This window comes from Pseudorasbora parva, chromosome 14 (genome assembly GCF_024679245.1).
Source record: "Pseudorasbora parva isolate DD20220531a chromosome 14, ASM2467924v1, whole genome shotgun sequence".
Taxonomy (NCBI): domain Eukaryota; kingdom Metazoa; phylum Chordata; class Actinopteri; order Cypriniformes; family Gobionidae; genus Pseudorasbora; species Pseudorasbora parva.
In genome coordinates, this window is record NC_090185.1 from 24,154,499 (window position 1) to 24,180,425 (window position 25,927).

At 40.9% G+C, this 25,927-nt stretch overlaps 1 protein-coding gene and 1 long non-coding RNA gene across 2 annotated transcripts in view; both read right to left on the minus strand.

Moving 5' to 3' along the window:
* The window catches only part of ssbp4 (single stranded DNA binding protein 4), a 78,087-nt gene extending 77,530 nt beyond the window's left edge, over window positions 1–557 (minus strand). The window contains exon 1 of the mRNA XM_067415976.1: window positions 397–557. Coding sequence (XP_067272077.1) covers window positions 397–452 — 56 coding nt within the window. The 5' untranslated portion in view covers window positions 453–557. The remainder of the gene's footprint in view (window positions 1–396) is intronic.
* A 4,021-nt stretch (window positions 558–4,578) lies between these two features.
* LOC137040408 (uncharacterized) overlaps window positions 4,579–25,927 on the minus strand; it is a 54,792-nt gene continuing 33,443 nt past the window's right edge. The window contains exon 3 of the long non-coding RNA XR_010897893.1: window positions 4,579–4,730. This is a non-coding gene — a long non-coding RNA (uncharacterized lncRNA). The remainder of the gene's footprint in view (window positions 4,731–25,927) is intronic.

Here is a 25,927-nt window from a genome sequence, read left to right on the forward strand (position 1 = left end):
CAAAACTTTAATACATGCCCGACACACAGGAGAAAAAGATTCGGGTATATTTATCCACCAATTTAACTCATAAACAACAGATGCAAGGCTAATGTTGATGCAAAAGATGCACTCAAAATGAGAGATGCAAGCGTGCAACATCACTCAGATTGGATGCTTTGGACAGTTCAAGTGTTCACGTGCGCACCCAAACTTAAATAAAACCGAAATGCATGGACAACTGAAAGCATTAAAGTGCTACAACCGGCTGTAAAGTTAGAAAGATCCAGGGACGATCACTCCAGAGCGCGAATTCACACTAAATACACCTTCAAACAATAGTACGCACAGTTTTAGAAAGTTCCGAGTCCGCAATAAGCAAAGCGAGACTCTTTAAAGCGCGCGCAATTCACTTACTTTTCTCTCGCTTGACTATCAGAAGGGACGACAGCTCCTTTACCTTTGGCGTACATGCTGGATTCTGTTTTAAGACTTTTACCCCACTCAACACCTGTCAAAGAAAGCAGCCAGGAAAACGTTCTATCTCCATAGCTACCCCCTTTAGTGTTTTCCCTCTCCCCCACCTCCTCCTCCTCTTCTCTCCCTTTTTTTTTTTTTTTACATCTCCAACATTGGCCACAAATCAGGCACAGTTTCTATTGGGGGGACTTGAAACAGGTCGCTGGTGATTTTTTTCTCTCTCTCGCGCGCTGTTCCAGGAATGTGCTCTGCCTCCCGCCGGGCCAGGAGAGGTGGGGGCCTCTTAAAGGGGAACGCACACTCTTCCCGTGTTTACTTGGCACAGGGACTGATATGGAAAAGACGCTAACATTGCCTCAGGCCTTCGTGTATGACTTTGAGGGGTTTAAAAGTAAGAATTAACGCTTGTGTTTCAAGATTGGAATCTGAGGCGTTTTATTTTTCATACATTATTTGAATGTCCAGTATATTAGTTAAAGGCTTGTTTGAGATATAATGCCGTTTTAAATATTTAAGATGACTAACATTCCTCGCTATCTGAAATCCATTTTGTTTTTGATTTTGGATTGTGTTTGTAGGTGTGATATATGAATAACACACAATTTTTAAAAGGATAGTTCACACACACAAAAAATACCCCATTATTTACTCACCCTCAAGCCATCCTAGATGTAGTATATGACATTCTTCTTTCAGACGAATATATTCGGAGCTATATTAAAAATGGCCTGGCTCTTCCAAGCATTATAATCAGTGGCGGGGTTTCACAAAAACCTAGGGTAGGCTATGGCATGAGTCCTTTTGGTCAAATAACAATGTCAACGACATTCCCAAATAATCACATAATATCTAAACAAAATGTGGACAAAAATCCACTAAAAGAACTTAACAACAGACTTAACAAAAATAAAGAATCAATGCAAATACTGAAACATCCTTATAATTAATGTCCTAACCATGTGAGAAAAATAATTCATGTTAATCATAGTTTTTTGTAGGTTTAATAAAAAATTATTTTGGCTTGTCCAACCAGAGGTTTATTAAACAAGGCGGGCTATTTGCACTTAACATATTTGTCATCCACTCCAGTAAAATATTTATATGGGAAGACCCCCCTAAAATTGTTTTGCTTCCAACATGATGATATTGTGTTCTTATGAATGTTACTGAAAATAGGCAAAGAGGCGGGATGTGGGTGGAGCTGAGGTGCCTGCTCCACACCCGCCTAGCTCGACCTTTAAGGCTTTATATACTTGGCCGCTCGCACCGGCCCGCTACTACTTTATGAAGAACGGAACCCAGAGCAGAGCACCATTAATTTCAAATACCAAAATAAACATTGTTATCGCTTTCAAGGTAGTAACATATGTCAGACACAGACGAGGACACAGATGGATTAGTGCAAGTGCAAAGTATTTATTCAGAGGTAACGGACACAGGTGATACTTAGATGGATGGTGACACTCAGGCAAAGGACGATGGAGGTGAAGACGATGATGGTGAAGATGATGAATACGATGACGATGGTTAGAGGTGAGGTCTTCTAGGAAGGACAGGTAGTCAATGGTGGGATCGGTGCAAGACCAGACGGTGAGTGTGAAGGTGAGGAGTGCTTATGTAGTGGTGATTGGTGATGGTGCCCAGGTGTTCAGAATTTCGGTGATGGTGAACGAGTGGGCGTGGCAGTGACTGATGGCTGTGAGGGCGTGACAGTACCCCCTCCTCCACGGGCAGCTCCTGACGGATGGGACGGGTGGCACCGAGGTCTACTACGGCCCCGAGGAGTGGGTCGGTCTTGGTGGTCTTGGTGAAACTGAGTGAGAAGGTTAGGGTCCAGCAGATCAGTCCTGGAGATCCAGCTCCGCTCCTCAGGAACGTAGTCCTCCCAATCCACCAGGTATTTCATCCAGGAACCCCGTCGCCGCGAGTCGAGGATGGCTCTCATCCGGTAGACTGATGGGTCCTTGTCGATGGTAGGAGGAGGAGGCACGGCACCATCACCAGGATCTGTGGGTGAAGAAGGGACAGGTTCAGTGAAGGGCTTGAGCAGTGAAACATGAAATGAAGGTGATATTCTGTAGGTGGGAGGAAGGTGAAGGCGGTAGGTGACTTTGTTCAGCTGCCTGTCTACCGTGAACGTTCCGATGTACCGGGGACTCTGCTTACGGCAGGGCAGTCCAGGACAGAGACTTGGGCCGGTTTTGGAAAAGAAAGGTGAGTGAGGAGCTGAGCAGGCTGTAATTCTTTATGAAGCGGTGGTAGAAGTTGGCGAATCCCAGGAAGCACTGCAGCTCTTTGACGGTGTTGGGCTGTGGCCAATGGGTGAGGGTGTCCACCTTCCTCTGGTCCATCTTGACTCCATGGTTGTCTATGATGTACCCAAGAAACTGAACAGTGGAGACGTGGAACTCGCACTTCTCAAACTTGAGATAAAGGTGATGGTCTCGAAGCTTTTGCAGGACTTGACAGACATGCTCTTCATGCTCCCTCAGGTCACTATAATAGATGAGGATATCGTCGATATAGACGATGACAATCTTGTTTAAGAATTCACGAAATACCTCATTCATGTAATTTTGAAAGACGGAGGGTGAGATGGACAGCCCATACGGCATCACCCGATATTCATAGTGACCTGAGGGAGTGATGAAGGCTGTCTTCCACTCGTCTCCCTTGCGAATGCAAATGAGGTTGTAGGCACTTCTGAGATCGAGCTTGGAGAAGATGGTGGCCCCACGGAGCTGTTCTAGGGTGGATGGGACCAGAGGAAGGGGATAACTAAACTTTGAACCCTTGCTGTAGCGCTTCGTGCACATACTCCTCCATGGCCTTCTGTTCCGGGATGGACAGAGGATAGATGCGGCCCTTTGGTAGAGTAGCCCCAGGCAGGAGGTCGATGGCGTAGTCCCATGGCCGATGGGGTGGTAGTTTGAATGAATGAATGAATGAATGAATGAATGAATGAATAAGGCATTTATATAGCGCTTTCATATGTAGTACTGTACACCCAAAACGCTTCACAATCATGTCAGGGGTCTCTCCTCAACCACCACCAGTGTGCAGCATCCACTTGAATGATGCGACAGCAGCCACAGTACAATGGCGCCAGTGCGCTCACCACACACCAGCGATAGGTGGAGAGGAGAGAGGGCGATAGAGCCAATTCAGTGGATGGGGATTATTAGGAGACCATGATTGGTAAGGGCCAATCGAGGGAATTTGGCCCTATTTTGACCCCATTGCAGTATCTCTCTGGTGGGCCAGTGGATATGCGGCTGGTGTAATATTAACCAGGGGCATCCCAGGAGGATGTCCGCAGTTAACTCCTTCAGTACCATGAACGTGATGGTTTCCTCATGCAGATGACCAACGCGTAGTGTAAGTGTGGGGGAGAAATGGTGGACACGACCTCGGCCCAGTGGTTTTCCCTGAATGGTGGTGATTCCGAGGTCGACGGGGCATGGTTGACGTTGGGCGGTTAGCTTTTCGAGGGTTTGCTGACTGATGAAGTTTCCCGCCGACCCGGAGTCGATAAGGGCTTGTGCTGCAACAGATGAGTGAGAATTACAAACAAATACTGGCGTCTTGGTAAGGTTTGCCGTTAAAGGGGGTAATTGGATGGTACTCACCGCTGGCCGAGTGGGTCGCACGGGGCAGGTCGTGATGCCATGTCCATCTCCCCCACAATACAGGCACAGATGTTGTGATATCCTGCATTGGCGTTCGGTGGTAGTGAGATGGTATGAGTCGATCTGCATTGGTTTCAGGTGCTGGAGGTGAGACAGATGTTTGAGCAGGCGGAGGATCGGCAGCGGGTGAGGAGAGGCCACAGGCAGATAACCGTTGAGACATGCGGATGGTTTTATGGTTTTATGAGGGCCTCCAAGCCCATGGCGTCCTCGTAGTCCACAATGAGTTGCTTGATTTCAGCGAGGAGGCTGTGGCGAAAGCCGGTGACGAGGGCTGATTCATTCCATCCGCTCATACAGGCCAGCGTGCGGAAACGCAATGCATAGGAACTTGTTGTCTCTTGTTTGCCTTGGCGAATAGAAAACAGTTGATCATGGACAGATAATTCGACAGTTTGTTGACCAAATACCTCTTTTAGATGAGTGCAGAAGGCGGTGGTTGAGCCGATGACGGGGGTATTCGCTTCCCATAGCGACTAGCGATGAACCAGTGAGGACTGTACAGCGTGAACCAGCGTGGTGAAGTGGTCTGCGGTGCGGTCCCTGCCTGTGTCCGAAGAGCTCTGCATTTGGTCTGGTCTTCTGTCAGACACAGATGAGGACACAGATGGATTAGTGCAAGTGCAAAGTATTTATTCAAAGGTAACGGACACAGGTGATACTTAGATGGATGGTGACACTCAGGCAAAGGACGATGGAAGTGAAGACGATGATGGTGAAGACAAATAAGACGAAGATGGTTACAGGTGAGGGCTTCTAGGAAGGACAGGTAGTCAATGGTGGAATCGGTGCAAGACCAGATGGTGAGTGTGAAGGTGAGGAGTGCTTATGTAGTGGTGATTGGTGATGGTGCCCAGGTGTTCAGAATTCCGGTGATGGTGAACGAGTGGCCGTGGCAGTGACAGATGGCTGTGAGGGCGTGACACATACTAACTATTCATGTTAAATTAAAATAACACTGTTGTATGTGCTTTATAACAGGGCCTCAACAGGGTGCTGAATTGTTTTGCACAATTTTAAACCAATTTTAAACCCCAAAAGTCAAATGTAACAAAAAAAACTGAAGTAAAAAATGTTTAATTTATACAGTAGCCTATAAACTTGTAAAAATATAAATATTAAATACAATTATAAAATGTTAAAATATTGTATCATAGCATATTTATGTTGTTTTATTCTTTTAATGTGTTTTTGTAATGTCATAATTTTGTTATAATATTTATGAATTTACAACAGTTACTATTTTGTTTGTTTTTTGCAGTGAATTAAAATCAGACAAAAAATTCTAAAAATTACACTAAATCATAAAAATGATTAATGTTAATAATAATAATATAATGAACCCACAACAATTTAATAAAAAATATATATATTGTGCCCATTTTTTTAAATTAATTGTTAATAACAAAAGAAATTTCAGTGATATCTTGACTGCTCAAATAGAAAATGTCCCAGAAATCTGTTCTTAATCTTCAAATAATCTTATACTTAACCTTAGCCTGGATGCCAGTCGAACTAAGCCCCGCCCACAACTTTTAAAGTCAGGAAGTTCGGTCTGGACTTGATCTGTCATAGAGCAACTATATGCTCGAACCAGAGCTGTTCGATCAAATTAAATCAAGCCAGGGTAGGCTTTATACAATGATGGACAGATGATTAACAGTAGCTAACGTTAGCATCCACGTCACCAAAGAGCACTTGGGTTGAATATGTTCAGCCTACTAAATGGAGAACTTGTTCATATGTGCATTCACCTTTAATATTTTTCACAAAAATGATGGTCGTGCTGATAAGTAGGCTACTCCGTGTATCCTGAAATTCTGTTCACAACTCCGGGAAAGATCGTTTACACTCATCTTCTTCTTCTACTTCTTTTCTAGAGTGTGTGTAGTTGAGTTCTGTTGGCAACTATGCGTCACTTACTCCATTGTTCTGATTGGTTGTGGGTCTATTCAATTAAGTGCAGAGGCATTTTCTTTCCTGGTTCGGTTGAAACTGTTGAAACACGCCTCATAATCAGAGCCCAATGGAGCAGACACATCAGGCTCATCAGGTTAGCTTAACCTAACATTAAAGGTATTTAATTTTTTTTTTAATGTTGCAAGAAATCTAAATCGACCCTATTTACTTTGTTAGCACACATTACTAATTGTGTGGTTAAAAACGAATACATTTTCAGTTAATCCACAGAATTTTTTTCTTTGTGTAGGACTATTATTTACTGAAAACTTATGTTCTGGAGTGATCCTGACATAATACTTTTAGTGTCCATGAATTTTAGATTTTATTTAAGCTTGGGTGCCCACATGAACACTTCCGCTATATGCTGATGATGAAATTTACTGCACATCATATGCACTGTATGCATACCCTAGCATACGCATGAAACTGTGTATATTTTAGGCTTTAGGGGGAAAATATATGGAGTTGAGGAGCAAGCCTATGTATCATCCTAAGAATTAGCTCTGGGACTCATAATAAAGCTTAATGGTTACAAACATATGGAAAGAGTCAAAATGCAGGTGTGTTTGAATGCTCACACATCCTGCATAGTGTACATTTAAGGAGCATACATAAGATATTGGGGCCAGCACAACTGGTGAATCATTTTCAATAAAAAGCAAATAAGCAAATAAGAATGAAATGCATCATCTGAAAGTTATGCCTCTGTTTTATCATCTTCATAAAGTCTCATTTACTGAAGGAAAATGCTTGGGGTAATGACACCAGCGGGTGAACCAAGGCATAAAGCATGATTATATGCTGTTGCTAGCATTTGGTGTCCATGGTAGCTGATGTTTCGCCATTTTTGAAATTTTACTGTAAATATTCAAATTATGACACTAAATGAGAACTGACACGTCCCAAACGGTTGATTTCCATGAGGTTATGGAACATCTCACGGCAGAGACTACTTTAGTGTCTCGTCATGACAGCTGGATCTCTATCAAAACTCTAGATGTGCTTTAGAGACATTCAGCTTTTCCTGAGCAGCTCACATTTCTGTAGAGCTGTTTTGGTGTGTTTTTTAACCCAATGTTGATATGTGCACATAAATGTGGCCTCAATTCTTACACGTCACAGTTGTTTAGCTGGAAATTTAGCTCTAAATTTCTTGAAAATGAAAATTGTTATTAACATAGTTCACTCAAAATATTCCCTTCTGGTCATGACATGAGAATTTGTCTTGATCCTTTGACATATAAGAGGTCTTTGACCCTATAAAGCATCCTGCAAGTAGCTTAAAATGTTCTCATTATGAACAAAACATTTATTTAATCAAGCTCTAAAAACAGCTCGTTTTGATATTATAGGATCTGTGACGTCACACAATCAAATACATTTGCATATGACTGGCTCCGGTTGAAGACATCTACTCTGCTCTGATTGGTCAGATGGCCAGGTCTGTTGTGATTGGTCTACTCTGCTCTGATTGGTCAGATGGACAGGTCTGTTGTGATTGGTCTACTCTGCTCTGATTGGTTAGATGGGTAAGTCTGTTGTGATTGGTCTACTCTGCTCTGATTGGTTAGATGACCAAGTCTGTCGTGATTGGTCTACTCTGCTCTGATTGGTTAGATGGCTAAGTCTGTTGTGATTGGTCTACTCTGCTCTGATTGGTCAGATAGCCCAGTCTGTTGTGATTGATCTACTCTGTTCTGATTGGTTAGATAGCTCAGTCTGTTGTGATTGATCTACTCTGTTCTGATTGGTCAGATAGCCCAGTCTGTTGTGATTGATCTACTCTGCTCTGATTGGTCAGATGACCCAGTTTGTTATGATTGGTCTATTGTCTTACAGCATATTGTCTTAAATGCCAATTAGTATATCTGACTTTCAATGTTTACACATTGATACAAACAATAAAGATGCCGTTGGTGTTGGTTTTTTTCCCATTATTTCTAACGTGAGTGCTCATCCAAGTAAATTTGCCACGCTGAAAACAGTGTCTTCTCAACATGTCGACACAAACCAAACTCTTCCAGACCTCAGCTACAACTGCAGTGTTTGAGTTCAATGTAGACGTTGATTGCGGACAGCCAATGAAAACCACAGGCGTGCAATATGCACATTTTTACATAGGTTTGTAACAGGAAGTGACACCGGAATTCGTTTCGGCAGTTCAGAGTCTATTTTTCCTTTTATGAGCCAATAATTGTTGTGCACTTTGATCTTTAGAACTTTGCAGACCATTAGCTTCCCCTGGGAGCAAATCAAAATACAGATTTATCAAAACTTTTGATTTTTGATCACACTTTTGATAATTTAACTAAGAAATCAAGCTGTGGAAATCTAAATTCAACCATTCTTTCTGAGTCAAAACTAGAAGCTGATCTAAGGCCAGAACTGTAGATCCAGGAGAATGTCAAGACTGGCATGTAGCGCTGCAGTCTGTGTGAGGCCCCCAGAGAGGAAAGACAACCCAAAACACCCACAGAACTGACCACTCCTGTGACTCAACCCTGACTCACGCAAACCCTCTGATCTTTCACACTTCTTCTTCGGTCCCTTAGAAGTCTGACAGACTTTATTTATTGCCATGAAGTAAGACGCTTAAAAAGGATTCTTTAAGAAAGACCATGCAACTAAACACAGGGATTCAGCCAATAGCCCGGGGTGACAGAGTTACTGTTGTTTGTTACTGTGGCAAGGCAAGGAATTTGCTTTATGTGTAATGCACAGATTCCACAATTAAGTTTTTTTATTAATTAAATTCATTTTATAATTTTTAAATAATTGCAAATAAATAAAAATTATAATAATTTTGTAATACATTTTATATTTGGAATTTTATAATAAATATAATTCACTAAAAAATATTGATAACACTTTATTTTATAGTGTCCATGTTATATTATATTACTGTAGTAATAACTATAAATTATTCATAATGACATGAAGCTAACCCTAACCCTAAACCAAACCCTAATCCTAACCCTATAGTGAGTACATTACACAGTAATAATTATTAAAGAGTAATTATAAAAAAAAAAAATAAAAAAAAACTTTCAGCACGAATGCATTAAATTAATCAAAAGGGACAGTAAAGACATTTATAATGTTACAAAAAAATTATTCTATTTCAAATGCATGCTGTTCTTTAAAAACTCAGAGTTAAAAACTTTAAACTTTAAAAAGAGAATAATACTCCACAATGTTTTCGACATTAATAATAATAGTATTTTTTTTCCTTGAGCATCAAATCAGCATATTGAATGGTACTGAAAGATCATGTGACACTGAAGACTATAATGATGCTGAAAATCCAGCTTTGCATCGGAGGAATAAATTTCATTTTAAAATGTATTTAAATAGAAAACAGTTATTGTAAAATGTAATAATATTTCACAATATTTCTGTTTTTACTGTGTTTTTGATCAAATACATGAAGCCTGTGTGAGCATAAGAGTCTTCTTTCAAAAACATTACAAAATCTTACCAACCCCAAACTTTTGACGGCAGTGTAACATTAAATTAGTGTCAAATGGAGAGACTTTATATATAGGTACACGCACACAAAACCGATTCCAAAAAAGTTGGGACACTGTATAAATTGTGAATAAAAAAGGAATGCAATAATTTACAAATCTCATTAACTTATCTATATTCTATTGTGAATAAAATATAACATATCAAATGTTGAAAGTGAGAGATTTTGAAATGTCATGACAAATATTGGCTCATTTCGGATTTCATGAGAGCTACACATTCCAAAAAAATTGGGACAGGTAGCAATAAGAGGCCGGAAAAGTTAAATATACATATAAGGAACAGCTGGAGGACCAATTTGCAACTTATTAGGTCCATTGGCAACATGATTGGTTATAAAAAGAGGCTCACAGAGTGGCAGTGTCTCTCAGAAGTCAAGATGGGCAGAGGATCACCAATTCCCCCAATGCTGTGGCAAAAAATAGTGGCGCAATATCAGAAAGGAGTTTCTCAGAGAAAAATTGCAAATAGTTTGAAGTTATCATCATTTACAGTGCATAATATCATCCAAAGATTTAGAGAAATCTGGAACAATCTGTGGAATCTGTGCGTAAGAGTAAAGGCCGGAAAATATACTGGATGCCTGTGATCTTCGGGCCCTTAGACGGCACTGCATCACATACAGGAATGCTACTGTAATGGAAATCACAATATGGGCTCAGGAATACTTCCAGAAAACATTGTCGGTGAACACAATCCACCGTGCCATTCGCCGTTGCCGGCTAAAACTCTATAGATCAAAAAAATAAAAGCCATATCTAAACATGATCCAGAAGCGCAGGCGTTTTCTCTGGGCCAAGGCTCATTTAAAATGGACTGTGGCAAAGTGAAAAACTGTTCTGTGGTCAGATGAATCAAAATGTGAAGTCCTTTTTGGAAAACTGGGACGCCATGTCATCTTGACTAAAGAGGACAAGGACAACCCAAGTTGTTATCAGCGCTCAGTTCAGAAGCCTGCATCAATTGATGGTATGGGGTTGCATAAGTGTGTGTGGCATGGGCAGCTTACACACCTGGAAAGGCACCATCAATGCTGAAAGGTTATATCCAAGTTCTAGAACAACATATACTCCCGTCCAGACGTTGTCTCTTTCAGGGAGGACCTTGGATTTTCCAACATGACAATGCCAGACCAAATACTGCATCAATTACAACATCATGGCTGTGTAGAAAAAGGATCTGGGTACTGAAATGGCCAGCCTGCTGTCCAGATCTTTCACCTATAGAAAACATTTAGTGCATCATAAAGAGGAAGATGCGATAAAGAAGACCTAAGACAGTTGAGCAACTAGAAGCCTGTATTAGACAAGAATGGCAATACATTCCTATTTCTAAACTTGAGAAACTTGTCTCCTCAGTCCCCAGACGTTTGCAGACTGTTATAAAAAGAAGAGGGGATGCCACACAGTGGTAAACATGGCCTTGTCCCAAGTTTTTTGAGATGTGTTGATGCCATGACATTTAAAATCAACTTAAAATTTTATATAATTTTTCCCTTAAAATTATTGTGTGTGTGTGTGTATATATATATATATATATATGTGTGTGTGTGTGTGTGTGTGTGTGTGTGTGTGTGTGTGTGTGTGTGTGTGTATGTGTGTGTGTAATGTGGTTGATTGTCATGGAATTGTGCACAAAAATACTTTAAAAATTTCAATATTCAACACACCTTGGTAAACAAGTGCATGCACGAATATTGCTAAGGAGCTTTCTTGTCAGATTCAGTGCAGGTTACTGTTCTCAGCCAGATTTAGCAGTGGAAGCCACAGTCTTGTTGTGTTCTGGCGGATTTGATGGAGGGCCTCCGTCACCATGCTAACTAGCCGCATGTGCACGGGCCTTTCCCTTTAAGAGCGAGCTTGAGCGCTGCACAGACTCACGCTCGCATGTGTGTCTGTGAGCTGATGTACGGTCCCATCACAGCACACTGGATGTGTGGGTGAGAATGTGTGCAAAAGAAATAAAAAATTAAAAGAGAAATACATGGGTTGCACTTGTCTCCTGAAAAGTAAGTGAGTGAATCTCACAAAAGACACACTGTGGTCTCGTTTCAACAAAAATCAAAAGAAATCCTGCCCCAAATCCTAATTACAATAATGTGTTCATGTTTACTTGGACTTTTTGGTAATTCCCATTCTCATTACTGTAATTCATTACTGTATATTAAATGAAAATATCATTATTACTATGTTGGCGTTGCCAAAGTGAAATTAAGGTTTATTTGCATTATGGTAAGGTCTTTAGCGGGAAATGTGCTTAATTGTCACCCTACAAAATGGAAATGGTCCTAAAAATAGGCATCTTGAAGCTAAATATAATTTTTAGCACTGTTTTTAATTAAATTACTTATAAGATATGCATATTAATTAAATAGATTAGTATGTTTCAATATTTGCTAAAAAAGCCAAAAATATAATTTAATATATTTTTAATAACACCCTAACTAATCATTTTTTAAATAATTAATCACACTAGTTTAACATGTTAAATTGATAGGCCTAATCTTTCATTTATTTATTTGCATTACGGTAATGAGAATTGTTGTTATTCAAAATGTTAATAAAATTATTAACAAGAATATGCATTAATTCATTGCATTAGTACATTTAATCTAGCCTGACGTCGTCATACTTAATTCTAGTCAGAATATGAGTCTGATATTGCTCCACTGGGCTGTAATTATGGGGTGTTTCAACCGAACCAGGAAAGACCTCAATTGGATAGACCTACAACCAATCAGAGCAATGTGGCAACGCATAACGTTAGTTGTCAAATGTCAACAGAACTCAACTGCACTGTGTTGCCAAGTCTGTGGTTTTCCCGTGGGTTGTTTTCCATGTCCGCGAGTTGAAGCGACCTCAATTATTTAAAATATATAGACCCAGGGATGCTAATTTTAGCAGGCAACCTTGCCAAAATAACAGACATTTTACCTCCAAATGCAAATGTTTTTCTGGAGAGGTTATTTAGTATGTTAAATTAACAGGCCTTTAAATTGATAAGCATTATAATTTTTTTTATTTTATTGTAATCTTTTTTATTTTAATGATTTGCATTGCAGTAATGAGAATTTGGGAGGAAAAATATTCTTAATTGTCATGCAAATAAACAAGCCACTTACTGATCCATAGGGTTTATAGTGTAAGACAAATATATACTCCTTTTGATGTTGAGGTGAAATGTGACCTGGACATGTTTGTGACAGATTTCGTGACATTCACCCAAGCGGTAGACACAGTTGAGAAGAGCTGAATGAAAGCTAACTGACATGTTGTTGACTCGAGGCCAAGTATTATGACATCACAAAACACAACAGAGTGATGTACATCATCTCCGGTATGAGACCTCCCAGTATTCACTGTTCACTGGTGCAAAAAAAATCTGAATGGTTCCCATTATTTCTCTCTCTCTCCTTTCTTCTCGAGCTCCCTCTTTCTGTCTCACACAAAACCACCCACGTGTGTGCGCTTGCCAATCCTGCTTGCCCACACAGACGTGTGTTAAGTCTGAACCCCCCTAACAATCCCATGATCCTGTGTGCTTACAACCCTCTAGCGATGCTGCTGCCTGACCTCGCTGTGCCTAGAGGGATGTGTGTGTGTGTGGGGTGGGGTAAGCAGACGGTAATGGAGGCTGTCACGTCAGGGATCAGACAGTCTGGTCTGATACGGATGAAGCTACAACCTTAAGTGGAATGGAACCCTTCATTTTCAGAACTTTATTGTACGTGCATTGTGTTCGCATTTACAATATAACATACACTGTTTAAAAAAAATTAAGAGAACACTTAAATCACACATTGGATCTTAATGAACTGTATACGCCTCATCTTTCTCAGCGAGGCAGCGGGAAACGCAAACACCGTACCACACCAGGATTGTCTGAGATGCAAAAAAAAAAAAAAAAAAGACTCAGTTCTATCCATTGGTTGTTGATTGGATGAAGGAAGATCTAAATGTGAGCCTGCGCAGAACGATCCACATATGATATCAAATACCGCATGAGCGATTCAAAAGCATAAGGAGACGTATGCTCCCGCTGTATTTTTATGTCAAGTTGATCGGTCTGCACAGCGCTGATGCATCTCGAACAAGCCTTCAATCAGCAATGGTGAACGTTGTGTTACTATTCAATTCAAGTCTATTGATGCACATGGCTTTACGATCCTACATCGGCATCAAAACGCAGCGAATCTAACGCATTCGTGCAGCTCGCCGTAATTTGTATAGATGGAGATAATCAAGCAGCTGTTAGCTCGATTAGCTGATATTTAAAAAATGGGGGTCACAAGTTTGTGTTCATTTTACGGTAACCCCGTTCCCAGCCCCTGACACAGCCTTTCTTACTTCTAGCCCAGCAATGTTTTGGTGCTACTTAAGAACCACTTTTCCTGGTTCAGAGCTGAGTTAGGTGTGAAAAGACAAAGAACCGATTTGAAACTAGGCTCTGACTCTGAACCAGCACTGCCTTGGTGGAAACGGGGTAGAAAAAGAGCAGATACTGGAACGGTCCTGCTGCTGAGTTTTTGCCCTTTTACGCCCTTGTCCAGCTCTCCTCAAGTAACAGTCTGTTTCCCGGTAAACCCTCCATGCTCTTGAAACTGTGCTGGGAGACGCACTAAACTTCCTTGCAATGGCATGTATGGATGTGTCATCCTGGAGATTCAGACTGTACCATGTTTCCAGTTCACCACTGTTCCTTCCTTAGATCGCTTTTGATAGATACTGACCACTGCAGTCCGAGAACATCCCTTCTAGAGCTGCAGTTTTGGAGATTTTTTTGGAGAGATTTTTGGAGCTCTGACCCAGTCGTCTAGCCATCACAATTTGTCCCTTGTCAAACTCGCTCAAGTCCTATACGCTTGGCTATTTTTCCTCTTCTAACTTTGAGGACAAAATGTTCACTTGCTGCTTAATATATCCCACCCACTAACAGGTGCTGTGATGAAGAGATAATCAGTTTAAGTCACTTCACCTGGTCATAATGTTATGCCTAATCGGTGTATACTATTAACTAGTTGCTTATTAGCATGTATGCAGAATAATGGCTGTTTATTAGTACTTATAATATTGTCTTATTCTGCATTGCCATATTCTACATCCCTTTTTTTATCCCCAATTACTTAAAGTTAAGAAGAGAGGTTCAGATAAAGAGGGAGTGACTCATAATCAACATTTAACCTGATAAAAAATATATATGTTATACGTGTTATATTTCATCTGCAACAAGGATGTGAACTTTTATAAAGATATGTTTGGCCATTAATGTTTAAATGCATCATTATGCAAAAATATGAGGTGGGTTCTCCGCATGAAAGACCCATGACTGACAGATCAACGTGGTACGTCTTTCCTCTCCAATAAATTAAATGAATTGTGGAGGATGTTAACTGTGCCAAGATGATTGACATGCCATTTTACAGTGGCAGGATGCGCGTAATTATGCGACAGAGCATCTGTTAAAGACGCAATTTTATGACGCTATAGTATGCCCCAAAGCTTGTTGACTCTCTTCCGCTACACACTCAAAAATATGTACTTTATTTTCACAAAACTTTTAGGGCATAGTTAAAGTAGGTGAATCGGAAAGCAGCTGAGTAGTTGAGAATAACATGTAGGAAGCCATTTTGTTGTCACGTGACAGCCAACCATAAACAGGAAATGATGTCACAGAGAGGACACCCATTATGAAAGTGTTAAGTAAATCTCGTATAATATTACATATTGTTATGTTTTTATGATATAAAAAAGGTCAGGTTGTGAGATGATCAAACTTCAAAAATATTATATTTATGTGACAATTGTAAAAGTACTGTTTACCCTGAAGATGTTTTTGATAATGATTGAGATAAGGAGCCAGATTTAGCATGTGTCAAATGCTTAAAATTGCTCTGAAAAGGCGTGGACTGGATTTTTGCGGCTGACCGTATTGCATATGCATTTGTAGAAGTTTTCCTTTCAGACGCAAAACTTATGGGAGGAGCTAATTTGCCCTGTATAGTAAATCTGGCCCATAGATTGTTCTGAATGTCAGCTTGCTTATTTTGCTCAAGATAAGGATTTATTACAAGGACAACTCCGGTGAGAAATGACCCTAGGGGTAATTAACAGATGGTTAGCGAGTAGATCGTTCTCTGGGATGCGTTTTCATGAAAATCGAATGTAAAGAGTTATATCTCTAAAAACAGATTAGTTTATAACGCTTGTCTATGGGGCACAGGATAAGTGAAATGAAATGGCTAGTTAATATCACTAACAAGGCTCAAAATAGCCTCACACTAACACGGTAGCATAATGAGGGTCCCTACATGCAAACCGAAGAATTGAGAACTTTGTAAGTGTACAAACAGTTTAATAAGAAGATACTTTATGAAGACAGTGCCTTACGCGTTCACGGTCAGGCGCCATCTTGGAAAACAGTCTCGACGTATCGATCCACGAGCGCTGTGCTAAGTGAGCTGGTCGATAGGAATTAAGTTTGTGAAATGTAATAACATGGACATTTTTATTTGTATTTATTTATTTTCCCTGTTGTGTTCAGTGTTTTCTTCCGGAAACAATGGACCATATGAGATTCCAAGTCGAGACTGTTTTCCAAGATGGCGCCTGTCCGTGAACTCGTAAGGCACTGTCTTTATAAAGTATCTTCTTATTAAACTGTTTGTACACTTACAAAGTTCTCAATGCTTCGGTTTGCATGTAGGGACCCTCATTATGCTGCCGTGTTAGTGTGAGGCTATTTTGAGCCTTGTTAGTGGTATTAACTAGCCATTTCATTTTACTACTCTGTGCCCCATAGACTAGTGTTATAAGCTAATCTGTTTTTAGAGATAAAACTCTTTACATTCAATTTCCATGAAAACGCATCCCAGAGAACGATCTACTCGCTAACCATCTGTTAATTACCCCTAGGGTCATTTCTCACCGGAGTTGTCCTTTAAGTCATTAAAACAAGAAACTATGTTTGTAACCACAGGTTGAGAGCTGTCGTTCCAACCACACAATTTTCCGAATTTTTCCGGTTCGTTGGAACTATGGTTTCAGATTCATTGAACTATGCTAATAACGACTGTCATTGGGACCATAGTTGGCTAAAGATGCTTCAGGGAAACACACCCCTTGATCTGAACTTCACACAAAACAACACCTCCTGCAACCCCCTCCTCCCCATCCTGCTATTCAACCTGCGCTTTAGGTTTGCGTTGAAGATGTGAGCTGGGTTTTCAGGGGAAAAAAACAAACAAAAAAACAGAAGACTAGGATAGCTCCAGGCTCAGACAGTGTTTCACCTGCCTTTTTAAAAGTCTGTGCTGACCAGCAGGCCCCTAACTTCAAGCAGATCTTCAACAGATTACTGGAGCAGTGTGAAGTTCCCTGCTGCTTCAAATGCTCCACTATCATTCCGGTCCCCAAAATCACTGGAGTTAATGATTACAGACCTGACACGTTTCATGTCTGTGGTCATGAAGTTGTTTGAAAGACTGGTGTTGGCCTACTTGAAGGACATCACTGGACCTCTACTGGATCTCCTTCAGTTTGCATAAAGAGCAAACAGGTCTGTGGATAATGCAGTTAACATGGGACTGCATTATATCCTGCAACATCTCGGCAGACCTGGGACTTTAGCAAGGATCTTATTTGTGGTCTTTAAAGGATCTTCAGTTCTGCTTTCAGCACCATCAGATATTCTATCATACAAACTGACCCAACTTCGTGCACCCACCCCAAAGTGTCAGTGGATAATCAGCTTTCTGACGGATAGTGATACTGAGGAAACTCACATCCAGGACTCTCACTATTAGCACTGGTGCTCCTCAAGGTTGTGTCCACTCCCCATTGCTATTTTCCCACTTTGCAAATGACTACATCTCTAAAGACCTCTCAGTCGAGATTCTGAAGATTGCAGATGACACCACAGTCATTGGCCTCATCCAGGATGGTGACAAGTCTGCATACAGACAAGAGTTCTAACAACTGGCTGTCTGATGCAGTCATATTAACCTGGAACTAAACATGCTGAAAATAGTGGTGATGATAGTGGACTTCAGGAGGAACATCCCAGGACTCCCCCATTTTCCATCATGAACAGCACTGTGGAAGCAGCGGCATTCAGGTTCCTAGGCAGTACCATCTCTCAGGACCTGAAGTGGGACAATCACATTGACTCCATTGTGAAAAAGACCCAGCAGAGACTGTACTTCCTTCACCAGCTGAGGAAGTTCAACTAGCCACAGGAGCTGCTGACACAGTTTTCCTCAGCCGTCATTGAGTCTGTCCTGTGCTCATCTATAACTGTCTGGTTTGGTTCAGCCAACAAATCAAACATCAGGAGACCAGAGAACATACAGTCCAGCCTGCAGAGAGGATAATATGTGCCCCCTTGCCCACCCTCCAGGACCTGTACTCTTCCAAAGTAAGAAAAAAGGCAGGTAAAACCATCCCAGACTAACCCTGGCCACACAAATGTGTTGCTGTCCGGATGGCGCCTCAAATCACTATAGGCACTAGAACATAGCTTCTTCTCAGTCTATATATATATATATATATATATATATATATATATATATATATATATATATACAGTCTTGTTCAAAATAATAGCAGTACAATGTGACTAACCAGAATAATCAAGGTTTTTCTTATTTTTTTTATTGCTACGTGGCAAACAAGTTACCAGTAGGTTCAGTAGATTGTCAGAAAACAAACAAGACCCAGCATTCATGATATGCACGCTCTTAAGGCTGTGCAATTGGGCAATTAGTTGAATTAGTTGAAAGGGGTGTGTTCAAAAAAATAGCAGTGTGGCATTCAATCACTGAGGTCATCAATTTTGTGAAGAAACAGGTGTGAATCAGGTGGCCCCTATTTAAGGATGAAGCCAACACTTGTTGAACATGCATTTGAAAGCTGAGGAAAATGGGTCGTTCAAGACATTGTTCAGAAGAACAGCGTACTTTGATTAAAAAGTTGATTAGAGAGGGGAAAACCTATAAAGAGGTGCAAAAAATGATAGGCTGTTCAGCTAAAATGATCTCCAATGCCTTAAAATGGAGAGCAAAACCAGAGAGACGTGGAAGAAAACGGAAGACAACCATCAAAATGGATAGAAGAATAACCAGAATGGCAAAGGCTCAGCCAATGATCACCTCCAGGATGATCAAAGACAGTCTGGAGTTACCTGTAAGTACTGTGACAGTTAGAAGACGTCTGTGTGAAGCTAATCTATTTTCAAGAATCCCCCGCAAAGTCCCTCTGTTAAAAAAAAGGCATGTGCAGAAGAGGTTACAATTTGCCAAAGAACACATCAACTGGCCTAAAGAGAAATGGAGGAACATTTTGTGGACTGATGAGAGTAAAATTGTTCTTTTTGGGTCCAAGGGCCACAGGCAGTTTGTGAGACGACCCCCAAACTCTTAATTCAAGCCACAGTACACAGTGAAGACAGTGAAGCATGGAGGTGCAAGCATCATGATATGGGCATGTTTCTCCTACTATGGTGTTGGGCCTATTTATCGCATACCAGGGATCATGGATCAGTTTGCATATGTTAAAATACTTGAAGAGGTCATGTTGCCCTATGCTGAAGAGGACATGCCCTTGAAATGGTTGTTTCAACAAGACAATGACCCAAAACACACTAGTAAACGGGCAAAGTCTTGGTTCCAAACCAACAAAATTAATGTTATGGAGTGGCCAGCCCAATCTCCAGACCTTAATCCAATTGAGAACTTGTGGGGTGATATCAAAAATGCTGTTTCTGAAGCAAAACCAAGAAATGTGAATGAATTGTGGAATGTTGTTAAAGAATCATGGAGTGGAATAACAGCTGAGAGGTGCCACAAGTTGGTTGACTCCATGCCACACAGATGTCAAGCAGTTTTAAAAAACTGTGGTCATACAACTAAATATTAGTTTAGTGATTCACAGGAAAAAAAATGTTTGTACAAAATAGTTTTGAGTTTGTACAGTCAAAGGTAGACACTGCTATTTTTTTGAACACACCCCTTTCAACTAATTGCCCAATTGCACAGCCTTAAGAGCGTGCATATCATGAATGCTGGGTCTTGTTTGTTTTCTGAGAATCTACTGAACCTACTGGTAACTTGTTTGCCACGTAGCAATAAAAAATATACTAAAAACCTTGATTATTCTGGTTAGTCACATTATACTGCTATTATTTTGAACAAGACTGTATATATATATATATAGTGCTTGTGCACAATCACTATTGGCAATAGAGCTCTTTCTGATTCTGATTGATGTAATTCCAGTATTTAAAGGTGCTAGCCAGTGATTTTATCGTCATCCCAATCGGAAATTCATGTTTTGCTTACATTTCAAAAAAAATCTTGGCGGAATTCCATACTGTTCTTTGACAAACACCAGCTTCATGTTGTACTAATTCTCATCCAAATCAAACAAGTTTACATGAAGCAACTGGCGAAAAATATCTATTTTCGACCGCAGCTAATTTAATGCAAGAAATGTCATTCATTTGCAATTAAAATTAATAGGAATACTAACAGATAGCTTTCTTCAGATATAACAGACCTCCCTATAAGCTACATTAGCCCCTTTCACACTTCATGTCGGACCCCCAATATTCCCGGAACGTTGCCGGGTCGCCTTCTGTGTGAAAGCAAACACGTCCCGGAATTGATTACCGAATTGAACCCGGGTCGGGGACCTAGTAATATTGCAGGGTTCGACCCGGGACGAGCGCTGTGTGAACAAAAGCCGAAACTAATGCCGTAACGTGTACGTAGTTATCGTGCGACTCCTAGAGCTTGTTTTTTCAATAATACAACCCTGCAGTGCCAGAAGAGCTAGTCGATGTTTTAAACGCAGAGAGTGTTCGTATACAAAAGAAACTCAAATTAAACAAGCAGAAATGTGCGCAAACTGGACACAAGTCGAGACCACAGAGCTCCTTACTATCCGCGCTGAAGCTGAGATCGCTCGCCATTATACGTCACATCAAGATGTCACGTGTCAACTCGATCCGGTACCATTACGGGTTTTGTGTGAAAGCGCACATATTACGGTATTTCGCTGGCAGTGTGAATGGACCAAATCTAGCGGCCCGGGAACAAATGCCGGGTCGCATTATCCGTGTATTTGCCGGAATCGCGGTGTGAAAGGGGCTATTGTGTGTTGTTGCCTATATAATTAAAGTTGCATCACAACTGAATTGATTGAGGTCGAAATGCATGACTTATGGAGAAGAAGACATGCAAATGTTCTTTTGCAGACCTCACCATGAGAAACAAATCCCATCCAAATAATGCTTTTGTCAGCTGTATGCTTGTGGAAGGGGATCAACTTAGCAAAGGACTATGCAGTGTTTCTGCAAAATACTGGGGTCAACAAAGGGACAGAGTGAGGGAGAGAAAGAGAAAAACAGAGCTGGGCGGTAGATGGGCAGCATTATGTTCCGCCCCCTGGCTTTCTGAAAATGACTAATGCTTCAGAAAGCAAACAGTAGTTCTTCTCCAACACCTACGCCAGCAGATGACAGATGACAATACTCAAGAAAATAAAAAAAAATTGTGTATAAATATAGCTCAGGAGCACGGCTAGCTGTTTTGACATGGCATGCCTGGTGTGCATTGCTCTGAATGGAAAAATTAAGTGGTTTGGCAGATTATTCCTCATGCTCTGATAGGGATGGTGATGTGTGGTAAACTGAAGTACAACAAATGAACTAGATTTTTACATTTTCTGAATAAAATGTAAGTGGTACTTGCTTGCGCAAAACTAGTCGTGATGCTAGATGTTTTGACTGTTGGGTGATTTTGGTGGTTGCTAGGAGGCCCTGATATTGTCACAAATGTGTGTTTAGTGTTCAGTTACCTGTTTCCTGTTTTCTTTGTTCCTTGTTTCCCGCCAGATTTTATTTGTCATGGTCACTCATTAATCATCACACCTGTCATTGTCTCATTATCATATTTAAGTTTTTGTTCTTTGTGCTCACTTCAGTTGTCCGGTATTGTCGTTGTTAAAAGGTGTACGTTATCTTTGGATTACTTACGTTTGTTTTAGGCTATTTAATAAATACTTTTGTTAAATTTCTTATTTCATCTTTCTCTTCATCATCTGGACCGAAACATTACAGAATGACAGAACAACCAAACAAAGTGTGAATATTGTAATGAATTTTTTCATGAGATTGCAAAATATGGAGATTGTCTCCATAAACACACCTCAGATGGGGAGCTTTAACATTCCCAACAGGGTCATGATTTGTGTTTTAGGAGGAAGGATCTTGGAAGTATGTAGATGAGTTCATCGGCACCAGCCACCTCGCTGTGTGCAGTGACATCACACTCATGGAGGGGTTTTGGATCAGACTCGACGACGAGATCCGGCTGGTGATGCCCTAAGGAAACTCCTGCTGGACGGTCCCGCATCAGAGCCGGAACCACCGCCCACGCCCACCGCAGATAGGGAGCCAGAACCTACCGAAGAACGAGAAACCCAGCCATTACCCACCAAGTACATTAAGCCTGAGCCAAAGCTTACAATGGAGCCAAAGTCAGCTGCCAAGTCCAAACCCTGAGGTCCCAGCTGACCAAGTGTGTGAGCCTGCATGATGACAAATCTTCTCTGCCGCTGGTCCCTTCCTGTATTATTGTATGTTCATCTCCTCTGTATTCATTATCGTCACTGATCCTGCCCAGACCTAGTTTGTCATTTCCACCAGTCCTGTCCTTCACAGAGTGTCCATTGCCTAACCTGCTTCCTCATCCAGTCTTCCTCCGCTGGACGCTTCACTGAAGCCAGCCATTCCCTCATTTCTATCTCCACTGGCTACTGGCTACATTTAACCCATCAGTCCTGCCATGCAGCCCTGATCCTTGGGGCTTCCATTCCCCTGCCCTGGCGTGAGGACTCCTAAGCTCTGCCTTTTCCCTTAGAGTCCTGAGTTCCAACTCAGCCCATCGACCAATCAGCTCTGCCCTCCTTGGCTTCACCCGGGACCACCGTCCCTCCGACTTCACCAGGCTCCCTCATCCCACCGGCTATGCCCTGGTCAGTCATCGCTCCACCATCACCACAGTCGTCTGGAATGTCTGCTGCTCTCCATCCCTCTGGCTCCTTTGGGCTACTCCATCCCTCAGGGTCCACCAGAGTCACTTCAGTCCTTTGGCCCCTTGGCTCTGCCGGGACTGCGCCCTTGGTCTCCCAGTTTGAAAGTTTTCCTCAGGTCTCTCTGTCCACCTTGCCTGGGCCTCAGTCAGTCAGGCTTGAAGGATCACTCTAGCTCCTCCCTCCATCACTGCCACCTCCATCATGGCCATGTCCTCGGTCGCTCTGGGATTTCGTTGGCCATCCATTCCTCCCTGGACCTTACCACCATCCACTCTTCCATGGACCCTTACTCCTATCAGCTTCTCCATGGCTTCTTATACCATCTACTCTGCCTTTTTTCGCCCTATCAGCCCCCCAATGGGTTTCCAGCACTTTCCTGTTCACACATCCACCTCCTGAACCTCCACACTTCTTCTTTTCAAGCCATCCATCACAGCGCGAGACCAAACAAAAAAATATGTTAGATTTCATCCCACTTGAAACTTTCAAAAACTCATAAGAAGAGGTCTATGCTGATTTTTCAGTCCCGGACCGGTGTCTAGGCGGTTTTTTCCAGTTTACACACACACACACAATGCTCATATCTCCAGTTACAGACCTCTGCATGCTGTATTAGTTAATTATATTTTGCGGGTGCACACGGGTAATATTATTTTCTTCTGCTTTCCACATACATATCAGTATCTTCCCTCCCGCACTCAAAATTCAAAACTTGTCTTATCAGATTGATTCCCTTTAATTACAACTTTAATTTCTACTAAAATCTCTCTCCAGTGTGTTTTTACTCACATTTGATCACAACTAAGTGAAGAGAAGAAATTAACTGGAGAAGATTTCAAAGAAGAAGGTGGAGCCTCAGAGTCACACATAGATCACCATGGACCAATGGTAGTCTAGTTTGAAAGTTTTTACCAGATGGAATTGATTTTTATAGGAAGTTCGCTTTGGCAAGCTTTTTCGAACTCCTGAAATAAACCCCAATCAAACTTAATTTTGGCCTGATTTGATACGAAATGATGTCACACCCGCAGTACATTAACTGCTATCATTCAAAAGAGCACAAAAAAGTGTTCTTTGTAAATGTTCCCTAAAATTATTCCCTGCATTGGTATTATTCTTATTAACATTTTCTTTTAGTGAATCAAAACATACGTTGCATCAAAAAATTTAATACTTCCCTACTATAGTATGAAAAAAACGCCAAAAGAGTAGTATGTCCAATACATATGCCTGAAAAACAGTAGGCGTAAGTCCCCGGATGACCTACTACTATCAATGAGATTCTGAACTGTACATTCGATGGACACTTTACTATTCCATGAAGTTACAGGAGGGGATTTATGAATGGAAGTGAAACTGACGTAACTGACATTGGTAGGTCACGTCACGTGACCGTGACTACATGGCGAGAATTTAATTCAAAATTTCCCTCATACTGTATATAGAACATACAGTACATTTTTAAAGGTGCCCTAGAATGAAAAATTTAATTAACCTTGCCATAGTGAAATAATAAGAGTTCAGTACATGGAAATCACATACAGTGAGTCAAACACCATTGCCTCCTCCTTCATATGTAAACCTCGTGAATCAAAAACACCACAGAAAAATAAGTGCTTCTCAACATAAACCCAACCGTGACACAAGCGTTGGTGATCATTTATATGCACGCCCCCGACATTTGCATCTGTCCAAACATGTTCATTGTCAGGCGGAACTGAAGGTAACCGGGACTGCAGGTAAACAAAAAACTGAAGCATAGCAAAAACGGCAACTCTCATGACACACGTCATGTTCAGGCTGTGCAGGGGACATGAGGACTTTTCATATGTCAACAGTCATGGTTGAGGTTTATTATAATTGGATACCACAAAACTTTATTTCAAAATCGTTCGTTTGTTCTGCCCATTTCAAGCAAGCTTCGCTCTGTGTCTTAAACTGAAGAAAGGGGCAACTACAGTATATTCCTGCAAGCAGTAAGTAGTGATTTATCCACTTATTGACTAGCTGTTTAAACAATTTCTGATTAAATTGAAAGTGTCTTAGAGAGACAGCATTGTCTAGATAACCCAAGATGCTAGTACGGTAACAATAGGAAACTCCAAGTACCATACAAAACTAAATAGTGTATCTAATGACAAAGGTTAATATTATTTTGTATTACAAAATACAACCGTAGATACGTTGCTTACAGATCGTTCACTCGATCCTTTTAGCAACCATCACCTTTTCCACCATATAAGTTAAAACGACTCATTTGACAAGGCTATTTATTTTGTAAAAATATATGTTATATATTTATATTTTTTAAAACTGAAGTAGGCCTATGATGTTTTTTACATGATTTCGGAGTACATCACAGTCACTGCTTAACATTAGCCTACATTATATAAACATGCAGTATCGTTGACGAAAAAGGACAAGTCTAAAATGTAGACTGAATGACACTTTAAGCAGAACATCTCAAATGGAGATTGCTGAAATGCAGCTTACTTGTTTATTGGTGTTTTCAGATCATCCGTGTGCGTGAGAGAGCTCGCGTGCATATGGTTACCAGATTGGACATGTTTAGGTAAAACACCGGATAGTATACCTGTTCTTTTCACAGAAAAGCTCTGTTTGGGGGATTTAAATGACTGAAATCTGGCAACCGCACAAGCGCGAGCTCTTTCTCGCGCACGGATGATCTGAAAACACCAATAAACAAGTAGGCTGCATTTTAGCAATCTCCATTTGAGATGTTCTGCTTAAAGTGTCATTCAGTCGGTCTGTGTTCTGTCAGGACTCATGAGCCGCTTCGCTTAACAGCTGAACTGCTGTGAGCTGCTGAAATAAGCCAATCAGAGCAGAGCTCAACATTAATATTCATGACTCTTCAAAATAAGGCAAAAACAGAGCATTACATCCAAGGGACAATTTATAGGGTTGTAAATGGACCTGTAAAACTGTATCTGGACAATTTTTGCCCTTAAATAAGCCACATACCCTCAATGTAGATATCAAAGAACAATTTAACATTGTTTCAACTCATTCTAGGGCACCTTTAACCGTCACAAAGTAAATTCAAATGTCGCACCTACGCGATTTTGGATGCATCGATAAAGTGCTACCAGTAAACTCTAATTCTTTGATGACTCTTATGACTCAATTATTTTTAGTTAATTAAAACACATACAGCTCAACCAGTGAAGTTTGATT